Source organism: Bos grunniens, chromosome 7, assembly GCF_055505025.1.
Source record: "Bos grunniens cultivar Pamir isolate PY7600 chromosome 7, Bosgru_T2T1.0, whole genome shotgun sequence".
In the NCBI taxonomy this organism is placed as follows: Eukaryota; Metazoa; Chordata; class Mammalia; order Artiodactyla; family Bovidae; genus Bos; species Bos grunniens.
Genome location: NC_141171.1, coordinates 41460464 through 41476345, shown reverse-complemented (window position 1 = coordinate 41476345; position 15882 = coordinate 41460464). Strand labels below are relative to the sequence as shown.

Sequence of the window (15882 nt, the reverse complement as noted above, 5' to 3'; positions counted from 1 at the left end):
ATATTGGCGTGCATATGCAAATTTCACATTTAAATATTTACTTATACAATTTACATATGCAAATAATATAGAAGTATAAAATAGTATTTTTCAGCATAGATTGTTACATAAATCCATAAACTTTTTTTTAATTTAAATTTATTTATTCTGATTAGAGACTAATTACTTTACAATATTATATTGGTTTTGCCATACATCAACATGAATCTGCCACAGGTGTACACATGTTCCTAATCCTGAATCCCCCTCCCGTCTCCCTCCTCATACCATCCCTCTGGGTCATCCCAGTGCACCAGCCCCAAGCTTCCTGTATCCTGCTTCAAACCTGGACTGGTGATTCATTTCTTATATGATATTATACGTGTTTCAATGCCATTCTCCCAAATCACCCCCCCCCAACAGAGTCCAAAAGACTGTTCTACACATCTGTGTCTCTTTTGCTGTCTCGCATACAGGCTTATCGTTACCATCTTTCTAAATTCCATATATATGCGTTAGCATACTCTATTGGTGTTTTTCTTTCTGGCTTACTTCCCTCTGTATAATAGGCTCCAGTTTCATCCACCTCATTAGAACTGATTCAAATGTATTCTTTTTAATGGCTGAGTAATACTCCATTGTGTATATGTACCACAGCTTTCTTATCCATTCATCTGCTGATGGACATCTAGGTTGCTTCCATGTCCTAGCTATTATAAACAGTGCTGCAATGAACATTGGGGTACACGTGTGTCTTTCAATTCTGGTTTCCTCAGTGTGTATGCCCAGCAGTGGGAGTGCTGTGTCATAATTTATTCATTTTAATTGGAGGCTAATTACTTTATAATATTGTGATTTTTGCCATATATCAACATGAATAAGCCATGGGTGTACATGTGCCCCCCCATCCTGAACACTCCTCCCACTTCCTTCCTCACCCCATCACTCTGGGTTGTCCCAGAGCACCAGCTTTGAGTACCCTGCTTCATGCATCGAGCGTGCACGGGTTATCTATTTTACATATGGTAATATACATGTTTCAATGCTATTCTCTCAAATCATCCCACCCTTCCCTTCTCCCACTGAGTCCAAAAATCTGTTCTTTACATATGTGTCTCTTTTGCTGCCTTGTACATGCAGTCATCATTATCGTCTAAGTTCCATATATATGCATTAATATACTGTATTGATGTTTCTCTTTCTGACTTACTTCACTCTGTAAATGGGCTCCAGTTTCATCCACCTCATTAGAATATAATTTTCTGTCTAGATGATCTGCTCATTGGTGAAAGTTGGGTGTTAAAGTGCCCCAATATTATTATGTTACTGTTGATTTCTCTCTTTATGGTTGTTAGTATTTGCCTTTTATATTGAGGTGATCCTATGTTTGGTCCATATAAATTTATAATTTTTATATACTCTAGTTGGATTGATTCCTTGATCACTATGTTGTGTATGTCTTTGTCTATTTTAACAGTTTTTACTTCAAAGTCTATTTTGTTTCATGTGAGTATTGCTACTCCAGCTTTCTTGTGATTTGGAATGGAATCTTGTGATTTGGAACTTGCATGGAATACCTTCTTTCATTGAATCACTTTCAATCTGTATACATTCCTAGGTCTCGGCTGAGTTCCTTGTAGACAGCATATATATAGGTCTTGTATTTGTGTCCACTCAATCAGTGTATATCTTTTGTTTGGTGCATTCAATCCAGTTTCATTAAAGAAATTATATCAATATGTATGCTTCTATTGCCATTTTCTTAATTGCTTTGTTTGTTTTTATAGGTTTTTTTCCTTTCATCTTTACTAACATTTTATCTTCAAGGATCTGACATGACATGTAAAATCAGAATTATTGAACCTATACAAACACATGTTTTTTTCATTTAAAAAAAATTTATTCCCTGAAGATATAAAAGGTAATATCTGTATTAATTTATGTGATAATAATACCCAATATTAATCATTTTAATTAGTATTTTATTTAAGATGATATAAGATAGCTAAATGAAATATGGTAGTCAATTTAGATGATATTAAAATTCATATTTGATAATTTTTTCAGAAGAATATTTTAATTTGATTTTTTTCATTTCTAAACTGGCATTAATTTTCAAATTGTGTGCCATACCTGTCTTTCTTTCATTCCTTTTTTCCTTCCCACTCATCCCTCTTCCCTCTCCCTTTATTTCTTCCTTCCTCTCTTGTAAATAAAATATCTTAAAAGGCAAAACTAATACAATTATGTAAAGTTTAAAAATAAAATAAAATTTAAAAAAAAATTAAAAAAAAAAGAAACTCATCAAGAGATCATGAGATAAAACTCATCCAATAATATTAACTCCATTCAGTTAATCCCCAAAACATGAAACCTCAGGCCTAAGACTTTCCTTGTGATCAAAGACAATAGTTTTTATAGCATTTCATATTAATTAGATACTCCTATTAGCAAGTGAAAAAAAAACTTCATCCTTTTTTAAAAATATTACTTTATATAAATATATTATCTATACTAATTTATGTGATATTTATCACATATTAATCATTTTAATTAGTGTTGCTTTTTTTAGACAAAGTTGTTGAATTTTTCCTTTCATGATTACTACATATTTTAACCTACATATTTATAGTCATATCTGCTTATCTTTTACCAAATGATTTTTTCTAAATCACACATAATCACAACTAATTACAAGGTAAGTTCAGAAAAAATAATATGACAAGGTATGGAAAAAATGACAAATGTAATTTTTATTAATTTATCTAGCATGTAGTAGTTTATCTAATATATTTTTAAAAATCAGTGCAAGCTGGCAAAGGAGTGCCAAGTATATTGATGCACAAAAAATTTTGTAACCTGAATCTAATTTGAGTGATGCAATATTAGCAAATTATGTTCACTATGACTTAAAATGTTTCTCCAGCCACTTTCTATAAGCCCCCTTGACTTCTATATTCCTTACACTGTATATAAGGGGGTTCAACACAGGTGTTAAAATTGTGTAAAAGGCAGAGACCACCTTGTCATGGCCCACTGAATGGTAAGATTTGGGCCGCATGTAGATAAACATGCTAGTGCCATAGAAGAGCCCCACGACAGCCAAGTGGGAAGAACAGGTTGCAAAGGCCTTCTTCCTGGCTTCAGTGGACTGCATACGAAACACAGCAGCCAGGATGAGACTATAGGAAGCCAAAATGAGAGACAGTGGGATTAAGAGCATCAGAATGCAGCATACATACATGAAGAATTCAAAAATCATGGTGTTTACACAGGTAAGGCGAACAAGTGATGGCGCCTCACAAAAGAAGTGGTTGATTTCTCGAGAGTGGCAGTAAGGGAAGCTCAGGGTGGCACCAGCCTGCATCAGCCCATCCACCCCTCCCAAAAGCCAGGAGCCTGCTGTCATGTGCAAACAGAGCTTCTGATTCATGAGGATCGGGTATCTCAGGGGGTGACATATGGCCACATAGCGGTCATAGGCCATGGCGGCTAAGAGGAAGCACTCCCCCCCTCCCAAAGTAAGAAGCAGGACAATCTGGGCACCACAGCCAGTGGGAGAGATGGACCTGGTGTGCCTCAGGTAATTGGCTGCCATTTTGGGGACAATAGTGAGAACGAGCATCATGTCCATGAGGGAGAGCTGGCTAAGCAGAAAGTACATGGGTGTGTGAAGCCGAGGATCCACATAGATGAGCATGATCATGAAGTCATTGCCCATCAGAGAGGTGAGGAAAGTCATGAGCACCATGGAAAAGAGGAAGAGATGGGTCTCTGTGTAGTTAAAGAGTCCTAGAAGAATGAAATTTATTCCTGTGGTGACATTTGTATTTTCCATGTCTCAGTTATTCCTGGAAGATAATGAATTATTAGGAAATTCCTGTTTAAAAGGAAGCTTGGTCATTTCCTTACAAAAGCTTGATCAAATAACATAGAAAAAAAATGATACTGGGAGGCATAATTATGACTTTAACGTTTGCATTCACAATTGATTGCCTTAGTATCTTATCTTCCATCTCTTTGTAATTACACTTTATTTTGGATCCAAATAGATTTGATAACATGTATGTATAATAGCTGTTTTGTCATTAAGGCACGTCTGACTCTTTTGCGACCCCATGGACTATAGCCTGCCAGACTCCTCTGTCTGTGGGATTTCCCAGATAAGAGTACTGGAGTTGGGTGCCATCTCCTTCTCCAGGGCATCTTCCCAACACAGGGATTGACCTCATATTTCCTGCATCAGCAGGTGAATTCTTTATTGCTGAGCCACCAGGGAAGCCCATATATAGTAGTACTCACTACATTTCTATAATTTTGTATATTTTGTCAATATATCACACATCATTTACTCCTATAGTTAGGAAACATTATTAGATGATCACAGCTTTCTATAATTTGGGGACTTTTATGTTGAGGGAGCTACAGACACATTCATTCATTCATTTTAGTCAATGTTGATGTGATGTATCTGATGAATATTGTGTATTTCTCCTATATTTGTTTAAATTAGTTTCACGAGTTCAGTCAATGTCACAATGTACAAATTTTGATTAATAAATATGCTAAAAACAAATATATAAGTACTAAAACTCAGTTTTCTGGGAGGAGAGGAAAAATTGTTAAATTTCTTTCTTCCACACCTGCAAGCAACCCATGATCTCAGTATACCAGGCCTGAGCGCCGCTGTCTTCCTGATCACAGGGACTTTCTTTCAGTTTAGAGACCTTTCAACAGTTAACGTTTATATCTAATATGTCCTCACAAAATGAATGTGAATTTAGTTAAACATATACATTACAAAAAGTTCATAATTTCATATATATGTATAACCTAAAGGAAAATACAAAATTGATTTTACTTGTAGCTTGTTCACACTTCATTACCAGTAATCATACATCCTTAAATGTAGGAGATATATCAATCTATCAACTAATCTAATTATTAACAGATTTATTATCATACTCATTGAACTGATTAGTTGGTTGTTTAAGTACTTAATCAATACTTGCCTAAACTAATTTATCATGCAAAATTAATATAGTACCACCTACACATAAAATTTTCAGCATTATAGTTACTTCCAGGGATTAGTAATCTTTTCACTAAAGCATCTAGCTTATGTTACCTGTAAGTGTCTATGGTAAATGAACTGGATTTTTATGCAAACAACTTGCTATCTTATGTGACATTTATCTTTTCCTTGGAAATCAAACTTTGGAAGAGAGTAATAGATTAGTATTTTAATCTTTGAGCTTTATTCATAATCTATTGTTTAGCAATACTATTTTACTTCTGCTGTAAATTAATTTATAAGTTGTGGAAGTTTTGTAAATAAGCACCATATCTTTAATAAATATTGGCATTGCTTTAGTATCTAGCATATACCACCAACGTCCATTATGCTATTAAAAGCTTTAGATGTTCTGTTAATCAAAATAGTTGTAAATAAGATATAAGCATAACAATTTCTTGCTTCATAATTTTAATAATATGTACATTATATCTACCCTTCATGGATCACTGCCTTGTCATGATGAAGGGGCTTGTGTAGCTCAATGAAACTATGAGCCATGCCATGTAGGGCCACCAAGATGAACAGGTCATATATAATATCATATATGAAACGAACCACCAGTCCAAGTTCTATACATGATACTGGTTGCTTGGGGCTGGTGCACTGGGAGGACCCAGAGGGATGGTACAGGGAAGGAGGAGGGAGGGGGGTTTAGGATCGGGAACACGTGTACACCCATGGTGGATTCATGTTGATGTATGGCAAAACCAATACAATATTGTAAAGTAATTAACCTCCAATTAAAATAAATAAATTTATGTTAAAAAAAAAAGATAAACAGGTCATAGTGGAGAATTCTGAAAAAACATGATCCACTGGAGGAGGGAATGCAAACCACCCACAGTATACTTGCCATGAGAACCTCATGGGCTCTATAAGAAGACAAAAAGATATGACACTGAAAGAGGAGTCCCCCATATCAGAAGGTGTTAAATTTGCTGCTGGGAAAAAGCAGAGGACAACTATTAATACCCCAGAAAAAATGAAGTGCTGGGATATCAGTTGTGGATGTGTCTGGTGACGAAAGTAAAATCCGATGCTACAAAGAACAGTATTGCATAGGGACATGTAATGTTAGATCTGTGAATCAAGGTAAATTGGGCATGATTAACCAGAAGATGGTAAGAATAAACATAGACATCTTATGAATCAGTGAACTAAAATGGACAGCAATGGAAAATTTTAGTTCAGATGACCATTATATTACTGTGAACAAGAATCCCACAGAAGAAATGGAGTAGCCCTCATGATCAACAAAAGAGTCCAAAATGCAGTATTTGTGCACAACCTCAAAAATGACAGAATGATTTCTGTTTCCAAGGCAAACCATTCAACATCACAGTAATTCAAGTCTATGCCCCTACCACATATGCTAAAGAAGCTGAAGTTGATCAGATCTATGAAGACCTAGAAGACCTCTTAGAACTAACACCAAAAGAAGATGAAGATGCTCTATTCATCATCAGGGATTGGAATGCAAAATTAGGAAGTCAAGATATACCTGGAGTAACAGGCAAATTTGGCCTTGTAGAAAAAAAATGAAGCAGGGCAAAAGCTAACAGAATTCTGCCAAGAGAATGCATGGTTCACAGGAACCACCCTTTATCAACAACAAAAGTGATGGCTTTACACATGGAAATCACCAAATGGTCAATACCAAAGTCAAGTTGATTACATTCTTTGTAGCCACACAGAGAGAAGCTGTATACAGTCAGCAAAAGCAAGACCTGGAGTTGACTGTGGCTCAGATTATCAGCTTCTCATAGCAAAATTCAGGCTTAAACTAAAGAAAATGGGGAAAGCCATTAGGCCAGCCAGGTATGACTTAAATCAAATCTATGAATATGCAGTTAAAATGATGAATAGATTCAAGGGATTAGATTTAGTAAACAGTGAGCCTGAAGAACTACAGACGAGATCAGTAATACTGTATAGGAGGCAGTGAATAAAACCATCCCAAAGAAAAAGAAAAACAAGAAGGCAAAGTGGTTATCTGAAGAGGTTTTACAAATAGCCAAAGAAAGAAGACAAATGAAAAGCAAGGGAGAAAGGAAAGGTACATCAATCCAACTAAACACAGAGTTCTAAAGAATAGCAAGGAGAGACAAGAAGAACTTGTGCAATGAACAGCACATAAAAATAGAGGAAAACAACATAAACCAAAAGACTAGAGAGCTCTTCAGGAAAACTGGAAATATCAAGGAGATGTTTCACCCAAAGATGGGCACAACAAAGGACAGAAATGGTAGAGATCTAGTAGACACTGAAGAGATCAAGAAGAGATGGCAAGAATACACAGAAGAACTGTGTAAAAAAGATCTTAATGAACCAGATAAGTATGATGGTGTGATCAGTCACCCAGAGCCAGACATTCTGGAGTGTGAAGTCACATGGGCTTTAGAAAGCACTGCTGTTAATAAATCTAGTATACAATGGAATTCCAGTAAAGCTATGCTAACCCCTAATGGATGATGTTATCAAAGTGCTGCACTCAATATGTCAACAAATCTGGAAGACCCAGTGGCCACAGTACTGGAAAAGTTCAATCCTCATCCCAGTTTCCAAGAAGTGTAGTACTAAAGAATGTTCTAACCAGGGGAAAATTGCACTCATCTCCCATGCTAGTAAGGTCATGCTTAAAATCTTGAATGCTAGGCTTCAGCATTACATGAAGCAAGAACTTCCAGATATCCAAGCTGGGTTTAGAAAAGGCAGAGGAGGCAGAGATAAAATTGCCAACATTCACTGGAACACAGAGAAAAAAAAGGAATTCCAGAAAAACATTTACATCTGTCTCATCAAATAAGCTAAAGCCTTTGACTGTATGGAAATAATAATAACAAAGTGTGGAAAGCTCTTAAAGAGATGGAAATACAAGGCCATCTTACCTGTCTCCTGAGAAACCTGTATGCAGGTCAAGAAGCAATATTAAGAACCTTGTGTGGAGCAACTGATTGGTTCAAGTTTGAGAAAGGTATACAACAAGACTGTACTGATGTCACTCTGCTTAATTAACATACATTTTGAGCGCATCATGAGAAATGCTTGGCTGGGTGAGTTGCAAGCTGGAATCAAGATAGGTGACAGAAACATCAACAACTTCTAATATGTGGATAATACCACTCTAATGGCATAAAGCAAAGAGGAACTAGAGCCTCTTGATGAGGGTGAAGGAGCAGAGTGAAAGAGCTGACTTAACATTAAATATTAAAACAACTAAGATCATAGCCTCCAACCTCATTATTTCATGGCAAAAAGAAGGGGAAAAGGTGGAAGTAGTGATAGATTTCCTCTTCTTGGACTTTAAAACAACTACAGATGGTGACTGCAGCCAAGAAATCAGAAGATGATTGCCTCTTGGCAGGAAAGCTATGAAAAATCTAGACAAGGGTGTTGAAAAGCAGAGACATTACTTTTCCAACAAAGGTCTGTACAGTCAAGGCTATGGTGTTCTGAGTGTTCACATAGGGTTGTGAGAACTGGACCCTAAAGAAGGCAGAGCACCAAGGAACTGTTGCCTTTGATATGTGGTGCTAGAGAAGACTTTGCAGAGTCCCATGGACAGCAAGGAGACCAAACAATTCAATCTTAAGGGAAATCAATCCTGATTACTCTTTGGAAGGATTGATGCTGAAGCTGAAGATCCAGTATTTTGGTCACCTGATACAAACAGCCAACTCATTGGAAAAGTCCCTGATGCTGGGGAAGATAGAGGGCAGAAGGAGAAGAGGGCATCAGAGGATAAGATGGCTGGATGGCATCATGGATTCAGTGGACATGAACTTGGGCAAACTTTGCGAAATGGTGAAGGACAGGGAGGCCTGGTGTGCTGCAGTCCATTGGGTCTAAAAGAGTCAGACATGACTAGGTGAATGAGCAATAATAATATTATATCTATCTAGGTTTGGAAATAAATTATGCCTCTGTTTTGTTATAATGTAGCATACAGCATATTGGTGAAGACTTCAGTTCAGTTCAGTCGCTCAGTTGTGTCCAACTTTTTCCGACCCCATGGACTACAGCATGCCGGGCTTCCCTGTCCATCACCAACTTCCTGGAGCTGGCTCAAACTCATGTCCATCGAGTCCGTGATGCCATCCATTCTCTGTCGTCCCCTTCTCTTCCTGCCTTCAATCTTTCCCAGCATCAGGGTCTTTCCCAATGAGTCAGTTCTTGGCATCAGGTGACCAAAGTATTGGAGTTTCAGCTTTAGCATCAATCCTTACATAGTTCTTTGTAATTTTCTTTTTTTTTTTTCTTTTTTTCCTAATTTTATTTTATTTTTAAACTTTACATAATTGTATTAGTTTTGCCAAATATCAAAATGAATCCGCCACAGGTATATATGTGTTCCCCATCCTGAACCCTCCTCCCTCCTCCCTCCCCATACCATCCCTCTGGGTCATCCCAGTGCACTAGCCCCAAGCATCCAGTATCGTGATCACCATATTCTATGCCTTTGTGCATGGGACAAGAGTTTTCTTCTATTAAATAATTTAAAACTTGCATTTTGAAGCCTTTGGGTAACTTAATTCCTAAACTTTTTCACTCTCATCAACTTCTGATTTTTTCCATTACTCCATGTGTGGTACTGCTAGATATTGTTAGGTATAGTAATTATGGCCATAATTTAAAAAAATAATAATTAATTTTGTTTTTATTTAAAAGTTCATCAATGATATGGAGCAAAAGTATTCATTAACCTCTTGGATTACTCTTCCAAGTTTACTGTGAACATCTCATGTCCATATTTTCTACTGAATTGTTTGAATCTTCCTTGTAGATTTATTTTTTTATTTGTGTACAATGTTCTGACTTGTCATTATGCATGTTAAGTATCTTCCTCAGCCCATTTAAACTATTAAACATTTTTTAATTGTTACATCATTTTGAACCAAAGTTTACATTGAATATTATATATATTTGAGATACTTTTAGGTTATTATTTATTTAATACTAATGGGCTAGATTACATTGGTAGATTTTCTCATGTTAGACCATGTGAATATTATTGGGATAAAAATACTCGTTATTGATATGCAAATTGTTTGAATCTATGATCATGATCAGGTTGGTATTATTTTTTAACTATCTTTTACATCTATGCTTATCAACTATATTAGTGTTATTAAATGTATTATCTAAAATTCATTTTTATTACATGATATGGAGAGATGGAATTTTGTTACTATGAATTTGCTATAATGAAATATAAATTCCTCCCGTTAATCCAGCCCAGAGTCAGGGCCAACAGAGGATAGAAATCTGAATGAACAGAATACGTAAATAAAATGAGAAAATTCCAAAGCTGGGTCAAAATTGACTTTGATAATATTTGTGAGATTTCAGCAGGTTACCACCACCTTTCTTGAGTTAGTCTACTTATTTCTGATTCAGGAAGTTTATAGTTGCTAAACTGTTTCCAACATTGGCTTCATTTGCTTTATTGGGTTTCACTTTGTGCTCTCTATTTAAATCAAAACCAAAAGATAATATTCATGCTTAAGTTCATGTTCTCAATATACATTTCAATGATGAGTTATTTAATTATGATTTTGAGAGTCTAATGTGGGTTTACAATTGAAGAAGAAGTTATTTTAAACTAACAGCACTTTTAAAAGATCACTGTGGTAACAACAGACATTTCATGCATTCAACCTTGTATTTCCAAATAAAAAGTTTGATATTTTTCTTTCTGGCTTACTTCACTCTGTATAATAGGCGACCCAGAGGGATGGTACAGGGAGGGAGGAGGGAGGAGGGTTCAGGATGGGGAAAACGTGTATACCTGTGGCGGATTGATGTTGATATATGGCAAAACCAATACAATATTGTAAAGTTAAAAAATAAAATAAATTTTAAAAAAAATAATAAGAAAAAAAAGTTATGTGAAATACTGATGTATTTCAAATTTAGTCAGTAGGAAATATAAAGTCTAAAAAGTTATGTAACTCACTAGCAATGTACATTAAAAATTAGAAAACTGATAGCACCATTTTTCTTTTTTTTAAACTTTTTGGGTTCTTTGTGTTTGTGATTTTTTTTAATTTAAATTTATTTTAATTAGAGGCTAATTACTTTAAAATATTGCTTTCTCTTTGATTTTATGAAATAGAAACACAGAATTAAAGAGTAGGCTTCTTAGCCTACTCTTAGCCTAGGCTAAATACCTATGTTCCTGACAAATATTTGGATGTATTTAGGTGATGTAAATTTAAATATGCTTAAATATCAGCTTCATTATGTACAAAGTGGAATGAAATATATTATTGATCTTATTTAAAATTATTTGCTGATTTAGAGATAAAAGATGTAAAAGTGCACAGCTGAGGGTGGCATAATGCAATACTTCTACACAGATAAGCCTTATTTTTTTTTTACTATTAAAAATATTATTTGTTTCTCATCAAACATTTTGAAAGTAAAATCAATATTTATTTGAAAATTAACATATAATAAAATTCTACTTATATTAACTTAGTAATAGTTTAGGTGACAAGATATTGGCAATATCTCTTTGGGTTGGACTCTACAATCCATCCACCATTTATGAATTCTTTGAACACAGAGCAAACACACATGATCATGATAAATTTAATCATTCTAAGGCTATATATAGGTTCTTGGTAATTTTTGAAATATTTTCTTACATATTTAATGCAAAATAGATGGTAAGAATTTTAATATGACATGGAATTTGTCATGTATACAATATTTTTTTTTCCTTTTAGAAGTTTTAAAGCACTAATATAAAAAGATGATCTTACATGTTTTATTTCATAACAACAACTGCTTTACCCAAGTGGATTCGATTTTGTATAATTCAACAGGTTCAATTTTCAGGATAGATTTGCAAGTCAAGAATATATTTGGTCACCTTTGATGTTGTTCTCCCATTGAAAACAGTATAAAATCACTTGCTATTTATTTTCTAGCTGTATAAAATATTTGATTACACAGAACTAAAATTCCTCTTAGATTCATTGTTTCATTTCTATCCGGACCTCTGACTGTTGTAGGCTGGAATAAATGAATATCTTTCATGCAATTAGTAAATTAGTTCAAATTATGGAAAATATTTTTTCAGTTTCACATTGGGCAAATGCAGTACACTCGGTTGTACTAGCAACAAATCTCATTGCAAAGATAAAATATGGAATGAATATTTTTAAAATATATTTATGAATACATGAAGAAATATAAGTATAGGAATGTTAATTTAACCAAAAGAACATAGGAACTCCTGCCCTTTCATAGTTAAAGTCAAATGTGTAGAGCTCCATCGGAAGATTCTACATCATCCACAAATCAAGCAGAGGGAATTAAAGAGGTAAATGAGCTCTTTCTATTTCACATTCAAGTAACTGCTGAAGCTGAAACTCCAATAGTTTGGCCATCTGATGTGAGGAGCTGACTCATTGTAAAAGACCCTGATGCTGGGAAAGATTGAGGGTAGAAAGAGAAGTGGGTGACAGAGGATGAGATGGTTGGATGGCATCATCAACTTAATGCACATGAGTTTTAGCAAACTGTGGGAGATAGTGATGGACAGGGAAGCCTGGCATACCACAGTCCAAGAGGTCACAAAGAGTCAGACACGACTGAGTGACTAAACAACAACAGTAATTGCAAGTTCTATGAACTATGGGCTTCAAGTTTTTATTTTAAAATGAGTACAAAACTATTAATACATCACATGACTGTTGTAAGAATAAAGTAAGATGGTAAAAAAACAGTGCTTTACTGATTATTGGGAATTAGTTTTCAATAAGTAGTACGCAGTATCATTTTAATGTACTAAAACACTGTCACTTTTCCTAACAAATCATGATAAATAGATGTAGATGATTAATTAATTGCATCCATTAACCTAGGACTTAGATATGAACAGAATCCCAAGTTTCTTGAAAAGTTCATCCATATATTGTGCAATTTAACAGATAAATGTATGTAACATACCCAAATCAAAATTATAATCTCTTTGGAAATTAAACAAAACCACACATTAAACAGAATAATTATTTTATACAGTCAAAATTTGGATTTAATTTTTCTTGATAATAGGCATTACCAATTAGAATAAAGTAAAAATTAATATGGGATAAAAGTTATACATATAAATATACATTTAAATATATATATGAGCTTCCCTCATAGCTCAGTTTTGTAAAGAATCCACCTGCAATGCAGGAATCCGCCTGTGATGCAAGAGACCTGGGTTCGATTTCAGGGTCTGGAAGATCCCCTGGAGAAGGAAATGGTAACCTATTCTAGTATTCTTGGCTGGAAAATCCCATGGACAGAGGAGTCTGGTGGGCTAAGTCCATGGGGTCACAAGAGTTGGACATGACTTAGAGACTAAGCCACCGTATCTAAAATCAGTTTGGAAATATTGAGAACTGTAGAACTACCTTTGTCCCTTGAAACTGTTGATGTATGCTTTTCTAGATTTCAATTTAAAAAATACCCACAAGAAAGAGGAAAACACCCTACATACACAGAAATGTTCAAGGTCTTTTAAAATGTGTAATAATAATATATATATTGTATTAAATTTCCATTATGCAATACAATAGGCAGAATGATCTTAGATATCATGGTAAGTGAAAGAGGTGAACCCATGCTTTGCAAATTATGAAAGGTATATGTCAGAAAGTAAAAAGGACTAATTATGACTTCATTATGTGATGTAATTTCCCTTCAAATGTGATGGATTATGATACAGTTCTTAAGATTATTGAAGCAAAATAGAATATAACCCTAAGTTTGATGCACTCAGTTCTGACACTCACCTGCCTGAGAAGCAGCCACTGTGTGGAAGATCTAATCCTGAATTTCTCTGACTTCTGGATCACTGTCCAGAATTCACCAAATATAAAATGCAAGGAACCTGGGTAAAACCTTAGAAAGTTCTGAATTTCAGGCTCTGAAAATGACCAAGAGAACACATTTAGGAGAATACAGATAACCAATTACTTTCTCCATTTATTACCTCCATGCAGATAATTTTCAGTCTTAAGATATTTGATTTTTACAGAAAATATATTGTTTGACTCATGTAATGTTGAAATCAAGATATGAATATTTTGAAAGCAAGTTTTGCTTAACAATATTGTTAATTAAGATAGCATGCATAAAAGTCTTGTCATACCCAGGGATGCCTCCAATCCTGTTAGTCTTCAGTTTTCTACTAACCAATGTGCCAAGAAAAGCAAGCCATTACATAGGGGACAGAGTGTTATAGAAACATCTCACCCCCAAAGGCATTCTTCTAAATAGGTTGGCTTAATTGAGCTCTTCTATTCTTGAATCTTTCTAGATTTAAAATTTGTACTGAGTTACAAAATTTTTCTGAGATTCAATTTAAGCATCTATAGAAGGACAATACTATCTGTCCCACAAGGTTATTTGTAGAGGTAAATGTATAAAAATGAATATGAAGCACCAGATATATCATATCATACAAGTGTAATTAAATACACTCTGTTTTCTCTCTACTCAAGCAGACAATTTTGCTATCTGATCTAATAAAGGGTGCTGAGAGAAGTTATTTTAAAAGTTTTTAGCTGTCAATACATGTTTTATTAAATCTGAAAGAATATTACAATAGTATATTAATGATCAGAACATAACCATTCAGTAACTGATTGAATAGCTCTATATAAGAAGTGATTGGAATGATACCTCATTGTGGCTTTGATTTACATTTCTCTAATAATGAGCAATATTGAGCATTTTATAATGTATTTGCTAGCCATCTGTATGTCTTCTTTGGAGTTGTGTCTGTTTAAGTCTTCTGCTCACTTTTTGATTGGGTTATTTGTTTTCCTGGTAATGAGCTACATGAGCTGCTTGCGTATTTTGGAGATTAATTCTTTGTCAGTTGTTTCGTTTGTTATTATTTTCCCCCATTCTGGGGGTTGTGTTTTCATCTTGATTACAGTTTGCTTTGTTGTGCAAAAGCTTTTAAGTTTAATTAGGCCCTCTTTTGCTTATTTTTTATTTTACTTCCATTATTCTATGAGGTGGATCATAAAGGGTCTTTATGTGATTTATTCTGCCTGTGTTTTCTTCTAGGAGTTTTATAGATTTTGGTCTTACGTTTAATCCATTTTGAGTTTATTTTTGTGTATGGTGTTAAAGTATTCTAATTTCATTCTTTACACATAGTTGACCAGTTTTCCCAGCAAAACTTGTTGAAGAGACTGTTCTTTTTCCAGTGTACATTTTTGCTTCCTTTGTCAAAGATTAAAGAAATGCAAATCAAAATTACAATGAGGTATCATCTCACACTAGTCAGAATAGCCATCATCAAAAAAAGCCTACTAATAATAAATACTAGAGAGGATATGGGAAAAGAGAATCCTCTTACGCTGCTGGTGAGAATGCCAACTGATACAATCACTACAGAGAATAGTATGGAGCTTCCTTAAAAAAACAAAAAACTAGGAATAAAACTACCATACAATCTAGCAATCCCACTTCTGGGCATATACCCTGAGGAAACCAGAATTGAAAAAGACACATGTACCCCTATGTTCATTGAAGCATTATTTGCAATAGATAGGACATGAAAGCAACCTAGATGTCCATCAACAGATGAATGGATAAGGATGTTGTGTTCATATATACAATGGAATGTTACTCAGCTATGAAAAGGGATGCATTTGAGTCAGTTCTAATGAGATGGATGAACCTAGACTCTATTATAGAGTGAAGTAAGTCAGCAAGGAAAGAATAATATCATATATTAACACATATATTTGGAATCTAGAAATATAGTACCAACAATTCTATATTCAGGGCAGCAACGGAGACACATATAA

General features: G+C 34.6%; 1 protein-coding gene across 1 annotated transcript; it reads right to left on the bottom strand.

Annotated features, from left to right (window-relative positions):
- Window positions 1-2881: 2881 nt before the first annotated feature.
- On the bottom strand, window positions 2882-3817 carry LOC147369204 (olfactory receptor 2T33-like). Its single transcript, XM_086413492.1, has one exon. It carries the CDS (start codon window positions 3815-3817, stop codon window positions 2882-2884), a length of 936 nt encoding a protein of 311 aa, XP_086269618.1.
- Between the last annotated feature and the right edge of the window lie 12065 nt (window positions 3818-15882).